Source organism: Alosa sapidissima, chromosome 11 (genome assembly GCF_018492685.1).
Source record: "Alosa sapidissima isolate fAloSap1 chromosome 11, fAloSap1.pri, whole genome shotgun sequence".
In the NCBI taxonomy this organism is placed as follows: domain Eukaryota; kingdom Metazoa; phylum Chordata; class Actinopteri; order Clupeiformes; family Clupeidae; genus Alosa; species Alosa sapidissima.
The window spans coordinates 30630652-30650593 of record NC_055967.1 but is presented as its reverse complement, the minus strand read 5'-3'; the positions used below and the strand labels follow the sequence as shown (position 1 = coordinate 30650593).

Below are 19942 nucleotides of genomic sequence, written 5' to 3'. Positions count from 1 at the left end.
TCATGTACAGTAGAGGCCAAAAGTTTGGACACACCTTCTCATTCAATGTGTTTTCTTTATTTTCATGACTATTTACATTGCAGATTCATCAAAACTATTAATGAACACATGTGGAATTATGTACTTAAAGGAAAATTCCGGTATTTAGCACTTTGAGTCTCTTTTCTGGTTTGTTTTGGATGAACTAGAGTGGTGGACACCGAAATTTTGACGATTGGTCCTGTCTTGACTTTTCTGACTCGTTTTAAATCGCCTTTGACTACTTCAGAGTGGCTGCCTACAGGTATGCACAAACATGTCCTAAAACAACCCTTAACGTTCGTTTTCAAAACTGTGCAACTCACCGAGTGGTTAGTGGTGTATACAAATATATAGAATTTTCCTTTAACAAAAAAGTGTGAAATAACTGAAAACATGTCTTATACAGTATTCTATGTTCTTCAAAGTTGCTATTGTTTTAAAAATGTAATACCATGTTCAGCAAGCCATAACTTGACATATTCATCTGTGGGCAAAATAGCTTTGCATTCATTCATAGTAAGTATAAGTATATATACTCTTTTGATCCCGTGAGGGAAATTTGGTCTCTGCGTTTATCCCAATCCGTGAATTAGTGAAACACACTCAGCACACAGTGAACACACAGTGAGTTGAAGCACACACTAATCCCAGCGCAACAACAGCGGCACTTGGAAGTGCCTTGCTCAAGGGCACTTCAGCCGTGCCTACTGGTCGGGGGTTCGAACCGGCAACCCCCCGGTTACAAGTCCTAACCAGTAACCAGTAGGCCACGGCTGCCCCTAGTTTTGATGCCTTCAGTGAGAATCTACAATGTAAATAGTCATGAAAATAGAGAAAATGCATTGAAATGAGAAGGTGTGAGAAGCCTGTACTGTTAATGTCTGTGAAAGTTGGGAGTGGTTAGGTAATCAAAGGTGTTTACCCCTTTTAACAATTAATATGTAGTCTTATCTTTGGAATGTGTTGACTGACTTACGGAACTGATGTGTTTCAGAACCATCAGGATCAAAACTCTGATTAAGGCCAATGTGTAGAAGCATGTTGGTTTCTTTTGACTTTGGTGAGTTTTGTCTGCCTTTTATCCCACACGTGGGGTGTTGCCGGGACCTTGGAGCGTTTCCCTTTTCACCTCTAAGCCGTTGCTCCCGACCACCCCTTTCACTGTAGTGTCTGCGTTAGGCACCCCGCCTACTGAGAATCCTGCTGATTTATGCTGCCAGTCATCCGATGGATCGTCATCTAAAAGCTGATGCAATCCGAAAACGTTGGAAACATGCCTGAGCAAGTTTGTGATCAAAGCACCAGGAAGCCAAATGCAGGTCATTGTGCTAAAAGGTGTTAAGTAAGCTACATCATTAGTAAGTAAATCAGCCTGTTGGAGCAAGACATAATAACAGAAATGTCGAAATTCCATTGCAGAGTCCAGTGTGTGTGTATGTGTGAGTATTCTCACATTTGCAAAGTAATGCTTTGTGGTCAGTATTCTATTTCTGTGTCAAGGCCCGTTCAAAAAGGGATCCTTGGTCAGGTGAAGACTACACAGAGGTCACACTGGACACTCACTCTTAAGTAGTATCAAAACTCGCACAGGTCTGGTGGGATGACACAGATAAGAGTAACGTGAGAAGTTGGTATCAAGTGACAGTGAGACAAGAGGTCAAAACGCCAATGACATAGGGGTCAGATCAGAGTGACCAATCGATGTTGAATGAAGTTCTCATGGTCCAGGGAGGGACTCGATGTATGATTCCTCTCCTGCTTTCGTGTTGTTCCTGTTTTCGTCTCTCTCCTCTGCTGGATCCCTCCAGAGCCTAAAAACCTGAGCACATGGCCCGTCTGGGCCTCCGAGCATGCTGGGAGAATAGAGGGCCGATTGTTCCGTGGCGCTGGAGAATGCGTGACCTTGCTCCGGCATGGCAGGCTTGAGTTTAGCTTCCTCAGGGGCCAGAGCTCAGCTCCTCTCGCCTCTCTTCTCTCCTTTCCTCCTCTGCACCTCTCTTCCACGCTCCTCTCCTCCTCTCTCCTCTTCTCCTCTCCTCCACTCTCCTCTCCTCTCCTCTCCTCCACTCTTCTCTTCTCCTCCACTCTCCTCTCTCCCCTCTCCTCTTCTCCTCTCCACTCTCCTCCACTCTCCTCTCCTCTCCTCTTCTCCTCTCCTCCACTCTCCTCTCCTCTCCCCTTTCCTCTCCTCTGTTCTCTCCTCTACTCCTCTCCTCTCCTCTCCTCTGTTCTCTCCTCTTCTCCTCTACTCCTCCCCACACCTCTCCTCTGTTTCCTCTCCTCTCCTCTCCTTTGTCCCTCTCCTCTCCTCTTTTCTCCTCTTCTCTGCTCCATCTCTCCCTAACGGGATGTACACTGCTTGAGTTTGTTGATCCCATGCCCAGCCAGCCTCAGCAAAAGGCAGGTTTATGGGGCGTTTTCCCCAATGGTGAGGGGTAGCAGTTCTCCTGTCGTTTTCCCCGATGGTGAGATGTAGCAGTTCTCCTGTCGTTTTCCCCAATGGGGGGGGGGGGGTAGCAGTTCAGGTCTCTGAGATCACCACCTGCTCTTCTGCCACTGCCTAACCTTACCTAACCACACAGGCACTGTCAGAAGAGAAAAACATGCCAGGAGTGTGTTTCTTTGTGTGTCTGTGTCTGTGTTTTTATTGATAAAAATCATGGGTCAGAGTTGATTTGAAACTCCATTATCAAAGAGATGGTGGTGGTGGTGGTGGTGGTGGTGATGGTTGTGTGTGTTTGATGTAGATTTGATGCATCTTTGATGGGGACATTTGCAAAAACAAAACAACACTCTTCCTGCTGATAATGAGATGTGTCTCTCTGAGTTCTCGCTTTTTCACTCTCTCTCTCTCTTCACTCTCTCTTTCAGAGGACTGACTTCTTAACCCCTTCTTCACTCTCTCTTTCAGAGGACTGACTTCTTAACCCCTTCTTCACTCTCTCTCTTTCAGAGGACATCAAAGTGTCCGTCAACGACTTTATCATCAAAGCAGCCGCAGTCACACTTAGAGTAAGTCCCCACTTTGTCTGTTCATTAGTGTGTGTCTCAGAGTGTGGGTGTGTGTGTTAGTGTTTGTGTGTGTCGGTCTGTGTGTGTATGTGTGTGAGAGAAGGATTATTTTACCACCGCCTGTTGTTAATTTTTCCATGTTGAGTTGTGCTACAGTCAGTTCTCAGGTTTGTTGATCCACTGATTGAGAATGTGAAGGATCAATAGATAGCCTCAACCCAGATGAGTCGATAAATGTTAAGCCCAAATGAGGTCCAAATGTGGTCAATGTGATGCCAGTGTTAGCGGCACATGTGGAGATGTAATACTGCTCAAAGCTGTCAGGTTGACATCTGAATATCTGAATATCATCATTGTTTTTTGTTTTTGTTTTTCGTAAATAACACTGTCATGGTATCAAGTCTTACATAACATAACAAACAGTGCTTAAAGTTCTCAGACACTATTCCAAGTGCTGGGCAGGCTTGTGTAAGATTTGAAAGTAGATCATTATAAGTAGTGGCTTTGATTATCTGATATGTGCTTCAGGCACAGATTGTCCTTGCTTTGAGCCCTGAGTCAGGCAGGACTACCCAGTTGAGAGCATCCATCAGCTGTGTGTGAGGAAGTCTCTGTCTCCGGGCACACTGGCCTGCCGTGGTATGCGGTGGTATGGGGCCGTATGCAGTCATATGAGGCCTGTGTTCCCATCTCTGCACCCACCAGCTCTCATGTTCAGGCTGGTTGGAACGATGGGACCCGGAGGGAACCCTGCCCTGATTGGATCAGGGGTGCTGGGGGCAGCCAATACCACTGATCTCATCCACACGAGCCTAAACGGCCGGCGGTCATGAGACTATGCTCTCTCATAGATGTATATTTGTATATCTGTCAGAAGTCTTCCCACACACACACAGACACACACACATGATCTTCCAGCTGCAAATGCTTGCCTGGAAAATCATCAAGCAACCCTACACATGCACAGCACCCCCCCCCCCCCCCCCCCAATTCCCATCTGTACAAAGCCGTGGTATGATGTGTCTAAAAATAGGCTCAATTTCCCCCATTAGCGGGCTTTCCCCCACCCCCCAGCAGAGGATGGAGACGTGGTGGAGGAAATTAATAGGCTATCTGTTCATTCAGAGAGATGCCTTTGAAAGGCTGCGTCTGAAGCTTTCAGATGACAGATTAAAAGAATGCATTATCAGGATCGACTGTCAGTCTTAGAGAGTTTTCTTTCTCATTTAGTTTAGTTTAGTTTTTTCTAATCTCCCAAGGGGATTGCAGGACAGTAAGCAGTTTTTGTTCCTATGCTGTTAGTCTATCTGTCTGTACTAATCAACAAGCAGTCTGGTGAGCATAGATGGACCTTTTCGAATCGTATCCCACCCTGTTGGTTTGTCCAATGTTATGGCATCTATGCAGTGTATAACCTGTCCCCTCTCCACCACTGTAGGAGTTACCTGAAGTCAACGTCACCTGGGCGGGCGACGGCCCCAGAGCCTTGGGCTCCATCGACATTTCCATCGCCGTGGCGACGGACCGAGGCCTCATCACCCCCATCATCAAGGATGCGGCCGGCAAGGGCGTGCAGGAAATCTCCTCCAGTGCCAAGGTAACCATGGCAACTGCACATCATCCGGCAGACGTGTTGTGGAAGCTGTGGAATGCCCAGGGTGTTCCAGGATCCACAGCGACGGTGCTGTTCTGGGGGAGATGGGCAGACCGGGATAGCCAGGCGTGGGTTTACACGGTTAGCTGGTTGCGGCGTTGGTAGATTTCTGGCCGAGTCTGTTTCATCTCTCTTCTGTTTGGCCGTGCGCTGACCCGGCATGCTCCACGCTGATCTACCAAAGATGGTCAAATGTATGGTCAAATGTATAGACCCTTCTATACATAGAGAGGTCCATTATCAGCATCATAGTTGGCCCCACAAGGCTTCCGTTTTCATTCCAACATTCCATATGTTATCTTAATGCAGAGGAAGTAGATTGGGAACCAAATAGAACGTTCAAGCATTGTTTTGTTTTTTATTGTTGAAAGGGTCTATAATGTACTGTATGTGTTGGAAGCTGAAATTGGAGTTGGGTAAACAGATTGATTAACTAATGTCCATTTGATGGATCTGGTGTGTGTATGTGTATGTGTGTGTGTGTTAGCAGGCAAAAGTGTTATGTTTTGATAATACGCAAGACACATTCTTCCTTTCACCTCATCTCTCCCTCCCTTTGTCCCTCCCTTTGTGTGTGTGTGTGTGTGTGTGTGTGTGTGTGTGTGTGTGAGAGAGAGTGTAATCATCTCTCCTCTTTTCTCTCCTTGCCTTTTATGGGCTCATTATTCGGTGATGGGATCAGAGGATTGGGAGCTGGATGCAAGCAAATAGTGGGAGGATCTTCTCTGTGTGTGTGTGTGTGTGTGTTTGCACAGAGACAGATGGAACTGTGGTGAGCAGTGGCCTGAACTTTCGCCAGCTCTCGCTGATCGCACACACACGCATACACACACTAGGCACACACTTACTCGCAGACACACATACAATTTTCTGGAAGTGCTGGCATGTTAGTGGTGGGCTGCTGTGGTTAGCCTTGCTGTGGCCGAGGCTGTGTGGTCTGGGGGAATCTGACCAATCACGTGTAATTACATCTCTTCCTCTTCCCCTCGAACTCCATCACCCGCTCTCTTCAAGCAGGCTTCTTCGCCTCGCTTTTCACAGACATCTTCGCTTCCTCTCACGACTCTTCTCTCTCTCTCTCTCTCTCTCTCTCTCTCTCTCTATTTCTCTCTCTCTCTCTATCTCTCTCTCCTAATCCTCATGCTCCCTCTGTTAAACTCTTTGCTCTAAAACATCAGTACTCTTTTTCTTCGATCTGCCTCTGACTATTTCCCTTTCCCCTCTTCAGCTCTCCCCCCCCCCCCCCCCAGCCTGTATTCCCTCTCTCCTGTGGCGCTCTTAAATCAATCTCAATTTGATGGAATAAAGGCCGGCGTGACAGCAGAGATCCGCTGGGCTTGTCAGAGCGAGAGCCGTGTGTCTGACTCACTCACACACCATGCTCCCGCGCCCCCTCACCAATTTAAGGCTCTTTCCGCCCGCACGTCCGTCCCCCCCGCCCGCGAAACACAAGGAACTGGAGGTGTTGTCCAGTCACGTTTGGTTCGTCCACACATGTGCGACTAGGTGGTTTCTTAGCAGGTGTGTCTGACCCCCAAATAAGGACGTGCATATGTTCCGGTAACCTTGTTGTTTCCTCTCTGAGATATGTCCCCCTCACATGGGAAACTATGTACTACACACACACACACAGACACACACACACACACACACACACACACACACACACAGACAGAGACAGACAAGTCCACATGCATATGTACGACCCCACCTGCGTCCGACATACACACACCCAGCCACATGTACAGAGTCGTGTGTGTGCGCGTGCGTGGCTGCATCTCGTGAGGGCTGGACACAAGGCATACTGCTGATTGGTGAGTGTTGTGGAGTGAGTTGGAGAGAGCTGAAGTCCCCTCCTCAGCTCACCCGTCTGGGTGTTGATGAGATGCTAAAAGATGCCTTACAGGAGCAGCAGGGCCTTCTACACACACACACACACACACACACACACACACACGTAGACACACTCCACTGAGCACCAGACTGTCATTTCCCTGTCATTGACTCAGTGAGGAGTGCTCTCAGTGTGTCTCTCAGTTTGGTCTCAGTAGACCAAAGACATACCATGTCTGTATAACTCAGTGCTTTTATTGTAAGACATTTGGATGTGCTTTTTTTCAACAGACGTTGTGTTGACAGAGATGTTTGTGCGTTAAAAGGAAATCCTTAAGTGTGTGTGTGTGTGTTTGTGTGTCTGTTTGTGAAAACTAGCTGTAGTGTCAGCAGTAGTAGCAGCAATTATGTAGCTAATTAGCTCTGTAGATAGAAGGCCATCTCCTGCTGCTGCCTCCTCCATAGGCATCTCAAGGCCTAACTGCCCGCTAGCCAGGCAGCCAGACAACCAGCCGCCTCCAGACGTTTGCTGATTACTGGGTCTGCTGGCTCCTAATGGCAGATTGCTAATTTGTAGGTCTGTTGCTACGTGACGGCTCATAAACTTCACAAGGAGTTTGGCGAATTGGTATACAAACTCAGTGCGGCCAAAAAAACTGAAACTACTTCACAAGTGTGCAAATATCTGAAAAATAATTGACGTTCTGAAGAGGGCTTTGCTATAGGATATTCAGTATAGATAGTGTCACAACACAATATAGTCTGAGTCAGATGTCACATCAATACCACTCAAACATTAGAGCTCACATGTTCACCATACATTATCTGTAACCTCTATCAGTGTTCCAATGGTCACCATACATTCTGTTCTGGACATCAGTGGTCAGTGAGCAGCTCTGCTCCCTGTGTTGTTTCGAACACGTCCGGTAGTTTACTGACAGCTTGTACTGGTCACTTTTTGTAGTTTTCAAGGCAAGTTTTAATTTGAGTGAGGATGTTTGCTCACGTGTGTGTGTGTGTGTGTGTGTGTGTGTGTGTGTGTGTGCGTGTGTGTGTGCGTGTGCGTGTGCATGTGTGTGCGTGCATGTGTGTGCGTGCATGTGTGTGTGTGTGACCAGGTGGAAAATGTACCCACATTACACACTGTAAACATGAGTCATAACATGGCGTCTTGTTGATGGAGATTGTGTTGTGCTTCTGATTGTGTTTTCATGGCAAAATCAACATTTAGATGCTGTGTTTTAAACAATGTCTGTCATGAGCCTATGGAAGAAAATAAAGTTCCTCTCTCTCTCTCTCCCTCTCTCTCCCTCTCTCTTTCTTTCTTTCTTTCTTTCTTTCTTTCTTTCTCTCAGGCTTTGGCTCAGAAGGCTCGGGATGGGAAACTATTGCCTGAGGAGTATCAGGGTGGATCATTCAGGTGAGACTGATAAGACATTTCACACACACACTCCCTCCCTCGTATTCCTCCCAACTGGTGTTATTTACCCAGATATATCAGACTGCTGTTGTATCAGTGTCATGCCTCCAGTCAGATGGAATTTAATCTCTCTCTCTCTCTCTCTCTCTCTATCTCTCTCTCTCTCTTTCTCTCTTTCTCTTTCACACACACACTTACATGTCCAAACACACACTCTTTGTCTCTTAAATCTGTCTCACCTTCCCTCTCTCTCCAGCATCTCTAATCTGGGCATGTTTGGCATCAGCGGCTTCAGCGCCGTCATCAACCCTCCTCAGGCCTGCATCCTGGCTGTAGGAACCTCGCGCACCGAGCTGCGGCTGACCCCTGACGCCCAGGATGGCTCGGGGCCTGCCCTGTGCGCCCAGCAGCTCATGACCGTCACCTTGTCCAGCGACGGGCGTCTGGTGGACGACCAGCTGGCCTCGCGGTTCCTGGACAAGTTCCGCGCCAATCTGGAGCAACCACAACGCATGCAGCTAGCGTAGAGAGGAAGCAAGATGGACGGATGAAAAAAAAGAGGGAGAAAAGGGAGGGAAGGGCAGAAAAGAAAAGTGTAGAAGAGTAGAAGTGCAGCACTGGTGATGAAAGAGGGACAGGGGCAAAGGAAAGGGGAGAACAGGTTACCTTAAGATGGTGTTAACATGGTCAGACCAAAACTCAAGGGAGAGCCAACACACTACAGGGTCCATGACCACCACCATTCAGAGCAGCTTCACTTTCAGTCCCAACTGTCAAATGTACCATCATTTCAAATTTAAATGTGTACAAACTTCAACCAGAGGGGTCCATGTGTCATCCAAGAATCAACGTGTCAGCTGATGCCAAGTGCTCATGTCTAATTTTGTAAATTTTTCAGCATACAGTATATATATATATATATATATATATATATATTATATACTCTTACATAAATCCGTAAATAAACAAACATTCTGACTCTTTCTGACAGTTGGTTTTAGCGCCTGGACTCCGCTGAATCAGTTTGCGCAATGTTGCTCAATGCATCCTGTCAGTAAGATTGTGTAAAGATATCCACCCATCCACTGTGATGTATTTTTTTTTTTCATGTCATGTTTATAGTGTGCATTAACTTATTTGAAAAACATGTCATCTAATAAAAACCTGGCCATGACAAGCTCTTGGATGTCTTCTCACATTTTCAGCTCAGGAAAAGAAAAAAAACACTGCTTGCCCTGACAAGGACAGATACATTAAATACAAGTAGAGGGGATTTTATAGTAATCCTACATCCACACATAACGGTCCATCAACCAGAACGGATCTTGTTGGAAGAGCCGCTTAGCTATGGATGTACCACTCAAGGTTGTTGGAAGAAATGCCAGGGTTCCTATCTCTGAGGGTGGTGATCTGTGGGGTCAATGTTTTGAGAAATATTGGTGAGTTATTTTATGGACCAATGTTTGGATACTTTCCTGATAATAGCAAACTTTGAATACATAATATAAATATATATGTAAAAAAACCTGGATAACTTAAATCATCAGCAGTCACATTGCTCAAACGTTGTTTCACCATAAAGGAAAATTCCAGCATTTTGTAACCAGTGGCCAATTGCTAGGTGTCTATGTACTTACATTAAGGACAGAAACAAAGACAATCTCTTACAGTATGGCACAGGCTGAAAATAAATGCCAGAATTGTCCTTTAAGAGCATGAGGAAGGCTTGAAGCTGGATGTCTCTGTCTTTGGTAGCGGATGGTACCTGTGCCGGGTGGCGAGTGTGAATCTGAGAACTGGTGATTCATAGGGGGTCACCCCCAGCTGAGAGCGTGAGAGGCAGACAAGGCGGCCGAGGGGTAATTACCCTGGTTCACTGCCCCTTGCAGTGAGCTGTGCTTCTGTATGTGTGAGTTTCACCGCTCTGGCCTTTTTTCCCATGTAACCTAAAGACATATGGTAGGCCTGTTGGCTTTTCTAGCTGCCTCTGCTTTGGCAGTGACAATCACACACACACACACACACACACACACACACACACACGTAAATTACAGCGGCCAGAAAGGGAACATTTTGTGCTTCTTGTGGAGCTGGAGTGGTTGCTCCGGTTGCAAGGTTACTGTGTGTGTGTGTGTGTGTGTTTGTGTATGGCTCTATGAGTGTGTGTGTGTGTGTGTAGATGTGTGTGTGTGTGTGTGGTGTGGAGCTGGAGTGGTTGCTCCGGTTGCAAGGTTACTGTGTGTGTGTGTAGATGTGTGTGTGTGTTTGTGTATGGCTCTATGAGTGTGTGTGTGTGTGTGTGTGTGTAGATGTGTGTGTGTGTTTGTGTATGGCTCTATGAGAGTGTGTGTGTGTGGTGTGGAGCTGAGGTGTGTGTGTTTGTGTATGGCTCTATGAGAGTGTGTGTGTGTGGTGTGGAGCTGAGGTGTGTGTGTTTGTGTATGGCTCTATGAGTGTGTGTGTGTGTGGTGTGGAGCTGAGGTGTGTGTGTGTGTATGGCTCTATGTGTGTGTGTGTGTGTGGTGTGGAGCTGAGGTGTGTGTGTTTGTGTATGGCTCTATGAGTGTGTGTGTGTGTGGTGTGGAGCTGAGGTGTTGCGGTAGGGAAGGGGGGGCTTCTCACAGCTGCTGGCTCCACTACTCTCTATTCCGCCATCTCCCCACACAGCCAGCCACCGTCTCCTAGTAACCAGGGACATGGAAAGAGCTCAGGAGGGAAAAAATAAGAGACGGGAGGACCCCCCCCCCCCCTCCCTCCCCACACACACACACACACACACACACATACATACACAATGAGCAGCCTCCAAAAGGTTTGTCACTTTTGTTGTTGCACCCTGTCTGTCACGCTCTCCCACAATGGCAGGCTCCAGCTATTTGCCGCCTGTTCCTCAGCTTCTGAATGACAGCAAAACTGTGCGAGAGTGTGTGAGGGGGTGGGAGTTGCCTCTTTTGTGTTTGAATTCTGAGGAGTCGGCTCTCTTCTTCTCACTGGCTGTGTGCATCTGCCTGTGTGTAAAAGCTGCACCTACAATCCAACCCTGGGCTGCGTCTGCCAATTATTTGCCCCCCATCTGTCCTCCGTAAGCCCTCTTATGACGTGGCGGAAAATGTCCAGATTCAGAACAGTCTGCTCCTCTGTTGATATTTATCTGCGGCTGGCCGAGAGAGATATTGTGTGACCTGCTGACCCCCTCCTCCTGTGAGCTTCATTTGAGGATTAAACTTTGCATCAATCCTGACTCAGACTGGCTGTGGTGATGAGTACTCGTAACGTGTAACTGAGCACAGGCAGGTTCTGGTGTCTGTCTGGACCAACCAAATAAGAGCCTGAATGAACTCATGAATCAGTTCTGGTGATTATGTCAGCGTGGTGGAAGACGGCAGAGCTATAGTAATTAGGTGACATACATTATGTATGACACTGTGTAATTTATATCTGCGCGTGCCAAATCCTCTTCTCAGTGGCAATGGATAGAGGTTAACAATAGTGATGTCCCTGGGGGGATTTGAAATGTAGTCTGGTGCCTGACCACCTCTCCAGTGGCTAACCATGGCCTTTTTTGTTTTAGCTTTGTAACACCATACAGCAGTAAACGTAGATCATATTACAACAAATATAAATATGCCATTTTAGGGGCTACAGCTAATAGCAAATATATTAGATTTGTTGTATCTGGAACATGTATGGTGGTATTGTTCTATTCAATATTCTATCAATATTCTATGGTGGTATTTCCTCTTCAATCTGCAACAATGCATAAAGGCCTGCAGATGTTGACATTTTCAACCCCAAAACATGGCTTGTGTGACATTCAGATCCCCGGACTCGAGTCATCAATCAGTGTGGGGCAGGCAGAGCTCAAAACCACACTCCTGTTCTGCGCTGAGGTGAAGAGAGTGGACAGCCTCAGTGTCTCTGCCCTCTCTGACACCCGAAGCGTCGTACATCATCCGCGTGTTACATTCACTGGCCAAATCGGTGAGTTCACTAGTGTCTACTTGTGTGACGTGGGCTGTGTTTTAAGAGGGCTAATTTGTAGGCAAATGGGGCAACCATTAGGAGCCTCTTGGGACCATTGCTGCACTTCATAAGAGACTGGACAGAAGCAACTCACTTACTGGACTGAGAAATATCTTCTAAACTATACTTCTTAATAAGTATTTTCTGTGTATCTCAAATATAAAACCCCAAAACAGAAAAAGTTGGGACGTTGTGTAAAATGTAAACTAGACTGCATTTCCGGCGGGAACTGCGAAAGTGTGCTTGCCCTGGTCCGGTCACCAACGTGAGCAGACAGTGACATACGCTATGCTGAACCTGGCTTGATCCAAGCATTCTAACAGTGCCTTTCAGTGTTGGAGCAGTGGCAATACCTCAAAAGCTCTATTCAACTATTGCCTTGCGGGTTGAATGCGATTCGTTGGATTTTACCTTTGGCCTGCCTTCGAATTTAGCTTCTATGACTGAGATCAAATCAATAAAATAAAATGACAGCAGTGATTGGCTGCAAAAAATAAATAATGTCACGCGTCTTGCGCCTCTCAAACTGGGCTATCAGGTAACCTACAGAGGAATTGAAATGATGAAATATGACCAAGGCATTAAAAAGCTGCTTGTTTGTCAGGATACTTTTTCACTGATTTATTTAAAAAGAAATATGAGCTATGAGTGTGAATGTTATATATTCCATCCCACAAATTATGTTTTACTGGTTTATTTGACAAATAATCTATATGGATTTGCTCTATAAAGACCTTATGTCTGTTTGGGATTTTTTTGTGAGCCTGGGGTTGTTTTGAGAGCCTATTGATGTAGCCTATCTCAGAATAAAGGAATACTTCATATTACTCTAAACCACCGTCTGTAAATCAACTGTATACTACTGTCTACATTGCACTATATTTCTTGACCTGTCTCTGTATGTTTCATCACCTTTCTATACTTTGCCTCACATTGCAACACAGCTCAGATCTTTGGTTGCTATGAAGGCCAGTCGTTCTAAATGGATGGTTGCTATGGCCAAAGGCCAGTTCTATCTGCCGTTGTCAAGCGGGCATATCGTAGAATTCTGATTAACCGTATCTTATTTAAAACATCTCTATTTTACTTAGCCCACTTCCATACAGTGGGTCCCATTAAGAAGTGGCCACTTCCTGCACGCTTACCTTGATTCACACAGCAGCATTATTAAATAAATCTGTCACCATACGCCTATGCCTACGTTTGCAAAGAAAATTTTTTAATTTGATTCACATGAAACGTTACATTTCATGTACATGTTGACAATGAGTAGGCTAGTTTTGGTTGTTGGTGGTGTTATTGCATCCCTTAGTTATGCCTACAATGCAAGTTCCCTTAAGCTGTCACAGACGTAGGTGCTACTGTACTTTTAGGGCTAAAGTGCTTCGTGAATTACTGTTAGTAAAAAAAATAGCAGTCCTAAAGTTACACGTGACGAAGTTACGAGTGCAAGCATCTCATATCAAATGACCATGGCATTACGCTAAACAACATAAATCCCAATTAGCAACATACATCTCCTCCCTATAGCTAGCCACACAAGAAATGAATGATACTAAATCTCTGCTTAGCATGCTTCTCCGCTTAGCATTCTAATAACAGAAGGGGCACATTTATGTTGACCACTACAACATGACTCATTATGTCTGTAACGTTAACTGTATAAAACACTTACTTTCATAAAGGACGCACACCATCCAGCACATGGAAACCGATATTTTAGGTTCTTGGCCACAAACTCAAAACGTGTCTCTCTGAAGCCCTGTTCTAGAATCTTTGCTCTGAAGGCTGTGTTGCTAGGCGACATCAAATAAACGAAATGATAGTCTTTCAGTATTAAATGTGTACGTGTGATTCCGAATGGATGTGTGTGGTTTGCAAGAATAAACAAGAAATAACATTTCCAATAATTTCCCATGATAAATTACATAATATTTGCACCTTCATTACTTGTGAATCTCACACCGTATTTCAAGTAGGCTACACTAGTGAAATGTAATACAACGTTGCCACCTAGCGTTCAGATAGGTAGGCTATTTAACATTAACGTGACATTGCTCGTTTATTCTTTCGTCAACTCCATGCTTTTAGGAAAACAATCTTTTTATCATAGTTCCCTCTTCAATGAGCGATTACCAGCTCGTTTTTGTAACAGAGATAGCTGTTTATTGTCCCTAGGTTTACAGAAACACCTATTCATATTAATACGTAGCCTATGGAGTGCTGCCGACCACTGTTCATTACATGGCCCAGAATGCCTTGCATGTCTTTACAACAAAACAACACAGTAAAACCTAAATGTATATTTATATACATTTTTATTAAAAAATGTATATTATGTCTATGGTGTAGCCTACTTGAAATACGGTGTGAGATTCACAAGTAAGGAAGGTGCAAATATTATGTAATTTATCATGGGAAATTATTGGAAATGTTATTTCTTGTTTATTCTAATTGCAAACCACACACATCCATTCGGAAGCACACGTAGACATTTAATACTGGAAGACTGTCATTTCGTTTATTTGATGTTGCTTAGCAACGGGGACAGACTTCAGAGCAAAGATTCTAGAACAGAGCTTCAGAGAGACACGTTTCGAGTTCGTGGCCAAGTACCTAAAATATCGGTTTCCATGTGTAGGCTATGTGCTGGATGGTGTGCTTCCTTTATGGAAGTAAGTGTTTTATACAGTTAACGTTACAGACATAATGAGTCCTTTTGTAGTGGTCCACATAAATGTGCCCCTTCTGTTATTAGAATGCTAAGCAGAGATTTTAACATCATTCATTTCTTGTGTGGCTAGAAGCTAGCTAGCTAGGTCATAGGGAGGAGATGTTGCTGTAACGTTATGAGATTTATGTTGCTTAGCGTAATGCCATGGTCATTTGATATGAGATGCTTGTACTCATAACTTCGTCACTAGTAACTTTAGGACTCCTATTTTTTTTACTAAGAGTAATTCAGGAAGCATTTTAGCCCTAAAAGTAGCGCCTGAGTCTGTGACAGCTTAAGCGAGGACTCCTAAATAAGACCGATTCACAAACAATGTTTTGTGGTGGCATTTCACGTCGCGATGTTTTGAAATGCGTCTAACAATCACAAGGGAACAATTTTGCATTGTAGGCATAACTAAGGGATGCAGTAACACCACCAACAACAACCAAAACTAGCCTACTCATTGTTTACATGTACATTAAATGTAACGTTTCATTGTGAATCAAATTAAAAGATTCTCCTCTTTGCAAACGTTGGCATAGGCATATGGTGACAGATTAATTTAATAATGTTGCTGCGTGAATCACGGTAAGCGCGAATGAAGTGGCCACTTCTTAATAGGAGTCACTGTATGGAAGTAGGCTAAGTAAAATAGAGATGTTTAAAATAGGATAAAGTTAGGATATGTCCGCTTGACAACGCAGAGATAACTGGCCTTTGGCCATAGTAACCATCCATTTAGAACGACTGGCCTTCATAGCAACCAAGGATCTTAGCTGTGATTCATGTAGCTACAGTATACATCCAATAAAGTATAGAAAGGTGATGAAATATACAGAGACAGGTCAAGAAATATAGTGCAATGTAGACAGTAGTATACAGTTGATTTACAGAAGGTGGTTTAGAGTAATATGAATTAAATATAAATATGTGCAGTGTATTAGCAGTTATCTCATACAATAAGTAGAATAATGTATGTAGATGTAGCAGTAACATTATAATAGTAGAAATAATAATATAGATATATGCAGTGTATTAACAGAATATAATAAAACAGAATAAATATGGATATTCAATATGACCAATTTATAACAGATATGTACATAACATACAGCTATGTGCAGTGTGGAAACAGTGTCATTGTAGTACAGAAACAACATTATAAGAGTAGTAAGAATACGTTTATGTGCAGGATGAATAGTATAAAGATCAGTAGAATAACTATGTAGAAATGTAATTACAGTAGGCCTATGTACATTTGTAAATAAATAGAAAACTATGGGTGAGAGGGATAAATTAATTTTATTTAGTCGTAAAAGTAAATTGCATTCAATTAAATTGCAATTAAAAATCTTTCCAGTAGGCTTTAATGTCACGCAAAAAGTACAACCAAAGCTGAGCTTGATCAACTAGAACGTCTAAAGAACCAGAACTTAAGTGTAGTTTTTTGCTGGGTCCCAGGCCATGTTGGTCTGAGGGGAAATGAGAAAGCGGACAGTGCTGCTAAGCAAGCCCTCAATGAAGAAGTCACAGAATGTCAAATCCCTGCCCCAGACCTTAAACCTATACTGAACTCTTACATCTCAGATAAGTGGCAATCTGAATGGGATTAATGTACCAACAACAAGCAAAGAATGTGAATTTTGGCACGTTTTCATGATCCACTGGGTCGTTATGGGCCACACAAAATACGGTGTTGCTAAAATTACTCCTATTGTGGCTATTAGAGACATGCGTTCATGAGTATCCAGCTCAATTTAATGAGTTAAGTAAAATACATTCACACACACAAAAAAAACATCACTAATGTTGTGGACATTCCTTTATTCTGAGATACATCAATAGGCTCTCAAAACAATCCCAAACAGACATAAGGTCTTTATAGAGCAAATCCATATAGATTATTTGTCAAATAAACCAGTAAAACAGAATTAGGGGATGGAATATATAACATTCACACTCATAGCTCATATTTCTAAAATAAATCAGTGAAAAAATATCCTGACAAACAAGCAGCATTTTAATGCCTTAGTCATATTTCATAATTTCAAATTTTTCTCTAGGTTACCTGATAGCCCAGTTTGAGAGGTGCAAGACGCGTGACATTATTTATTTTTGCAGCCAATCACTGCTGTTGTTTTATTGTATTGATTTGATTTTAGTCATAGAAGCTAAATTCGAAGGCAGGCCACAGGTAAAAGCCAACGAACCGCATTCACCCCGCAAGGCAATAGTTGAATAGAGCTTTTGAGGTATTGCCACTGCTCCAACACTGAAAGGCACTGTTAGAATGCTTGGATCAAGCCAGGTTCAGCATAGCGTATGTCACTGTCTGCTCACGTTGGTGACCGGACCAGGGCAAGCACACTTTCGCAGTTCCCGCCGGAAATGCAGTCTAGTTTTGAATTTGATGGTAGCAACATGTTTAAAAAAAAGTTGGGACGGGAGCATGTTTACCACTGTGCTGCTTCACCTCTTCATTAAACAAAATTCTGTCAATTTTTAGGAACTGAGGAGACCATTTGCTAGAGTTTTGAGAATGAAATGTTGTCCCATTACTCCCGGATATATAGGATTTCAGTTGCTCAACAGTAGTCAGAGCAGAGGTGAACACAAATAGGAGACCCAAAGCCAGACCAGTTGAGAACCACTGATATAGCATACTACCCACCACAATTTCCGTAACCAATGAATGCAGAACGACAAATTTAACAGGTCAGCCTCTTTTTAAACTGAACTGCATTTCCCTTTTTGTGCTATAAATGCATGCCTATTGCCTACATAAATGACTGGCAACATGGGGGACAAACAGAACAACATCCTGTAAGGTGTCCCGATATACAGAACTAATGAACTTGGTGGAGAAAACTCTTTCTGCATCGGGGAGGTCTTTGTGTTCGTCTCCTCCATTATTTCTGCAGACCTCGGCGGATGTTATCCCTGGCATAAATCCTCATGTCAAATCCATTAAGTGGTTTTAATACTGTCCTGTAGTGAGAATGAACATCAGCTATTAGGTACTCAAGGTCATGGGGTTAAAGGTCATCATATGGGGTCCATGTCCTAATGTTCTCCCTCAGTATCTTATCTGTATCGTTTTCACATTTTAGTCTTGATTTGACACACCTGACAATTCAAGCTCCTGAAGTTAGTTACTTCAGTTTTTTTTTTTTTTTTTCAACTTTCAATGTTCTAAGGGGATGACATTAAATTGGCGGCACAAACAAAAAAATCGGGTTTACAAACCATGTTGACCATTTTGGCTCCCTCAGTTGACTTTTCTTTTCATATTTTCCCAACTTCAGACATGTCCAGAGGGGATCGTAAAAGGGAAAAGTTGTATCTAACACTTACGTGGGTCACAATGTGGAAAACGGAAAAGTGGGTTTACATTTTATGCTGTCCTTCCAAAAGGGTAATGAAATTAGTATTTTTATAGACAAATGTCTAATTAGGTCAACTTTAGAGCTGAATATAATATGGAATTGCCCAAGGGACATCATCGGGCACCCACCCTATTCTCATGGAGTAACCCCAGACAACAAGAAACAGCAAAGAAAAAAAAATAACAAAACCAGGTTCACCGTGATTCTGGCCTTTGGCTCCCGGACTATGATAAGCATAGCTGATTGTAATGGTTATATTTAACTGAGTGATGAAGTATTGGCTTATTAGAGAAAAAATGACAGATTTTTCTTAAGTATTTAAGTATTTGAAATAATCTAAATACAATCCCTCAAAGTATTTTGTTACAAACTACATTAGATCTGTTCCAATACAGCAAAACACAAATGATGAAATATGCAGGCTCGGACTGGTAATCTGTACAACCGGGCAAATGCCCGGTGGGCCGGTCCACATGTGGGCCGGTGACCTCCGGGATTTTTTTTTTTAAAGGAATACACCACCCCTAGGTGAAATTGGGTCCCTCCCCGCAGTCCCTAGAGTTGGATGAGTGAGCCAAAGCGTTTTATAGCCGACCCAGCCATTGTCCTAATCTAGAAACGGCCCGGTTAGCTTTATCTTAGCGTAGTCGCTGTAATCCGGCGCTGCCAGCTAGCATGTCGTTGCAAAAGTGAATCAAATAACTCAAGATTTTTTATAATTATTTCTCGTAACCTGTACATTCACATCGAGTACAAATATCAATGCAAATTAACATGAAGGGATTTACTAGACCAATTTAGATTTGGAACTATTTTCGGGCATAGCACCGGCAAAGCACCGCTGCCAGGCGCAAAGACATCACGCAGCATCTGTAAGAGACCCAATTTCACCTAGGGGTGGCGTATTCCTTTAAAGTCATTTAGCCTATTTGCGGCCCGTCATGTAGGCCTAGGCAAATGCAGTTGCATCCATTTGGCTTGGGGGGTGACAGGTCAATCATTTTGGCCTCTTCATAACAGGTTCAGTGTGTGTTACGATCGCGCCCCCCTGCCCCACCCCTCAAGTGGATTTGTCCAAGCAGCCGCTAGGTTTGTGGGGAAATATAGCCTACGAGTGCATGGTAGCCTAGGCTGTATAAGTGCTCTCCGCTGGATGATGTTCACATCATCACATTTTAACCATAAACAGCAATCAGAGGTCTAGTTTTATTCCATAAATATATTGTTTTTATAGACGTTAGTTGCACGCGCTACCAAGAGCTTCCATTTACTAGGCCTACACCATGTAGGCTACTGCAGTTCTGTCAACATAAAAAAACTACGGGTAGGCTAGCCTACAATTTTCGCACAACTTGGTGGTAAAGTGTAGCACAGGTTAAAGAAAACCTATTCATTTTTGGAGCTGATCCTAATCAAAAGGAACTTCAAAGTATTTCCCATACAGTATAACCATAGCTCACAACGACAGTGAAAGTGAAACTTGGAAAGTGGAAGTCTCTCCACCGAGTGTTACATTAGATGCACAATCAATCGCGAGTCGATGCAGGTAAAAAGTATCAACTGGTAGGTAAGTAACGAAGGTAGCCTAATTTTGCAAAATGTGATGACGGCACACAAACTTGGGCAAAAACGTTTAGTATCGGCCTACACTTGTGGTGATAGCCTACAGTTAATGTGAATCGCGGACTATAACCAAAATAGGCTAAAGGAGATTTGCACCAAATAAAGGCTGTCTGGTTGTGTTTCTACAACATGTTTGCACAAAACGTAATTTCTGTCAACTATTGTATGACGATATCCATGTTCAGTAGCCTATATTTTTCATTTAGTGAAGCAGTGACATGTGGTTTAATGCATGGGGTAACAAAAGAGACAGA

General features: G+C 43.7%; 1 protein-coding gene across 1 annotated transcript in view; it reads left to right on the top strand.

The window, feature by feature from the left end:
• Positions 1-9119, top strand: part of pdhx (pyruvate dehydrogenase complex component X) — a 51997-nt gene extending 42878 nt beyond the window's left edge. The window contains exons 8-11 of the mRNA XM_042110581.1: positions 2975-3033; positions 4472-4630; positions 7876-7940; positions 8197-9119. Of these exons, the coding sequence (XP_041966515.1) occupies positions 2975-3033; positions 4472-4630; positions 7876-7940; positions 8197-8467 (554 nt within the window). The 3' untranslated portion in view covers positions 8468-9119. The remainder of the gene's footprint in view (positions 1-2974; positions 3034-4471; positions 4631-7875; positions 7941-8196) is intronic.
• The last annotated feature ends 10823 nt before the right edge of the window (positions 9120-19942 follow it).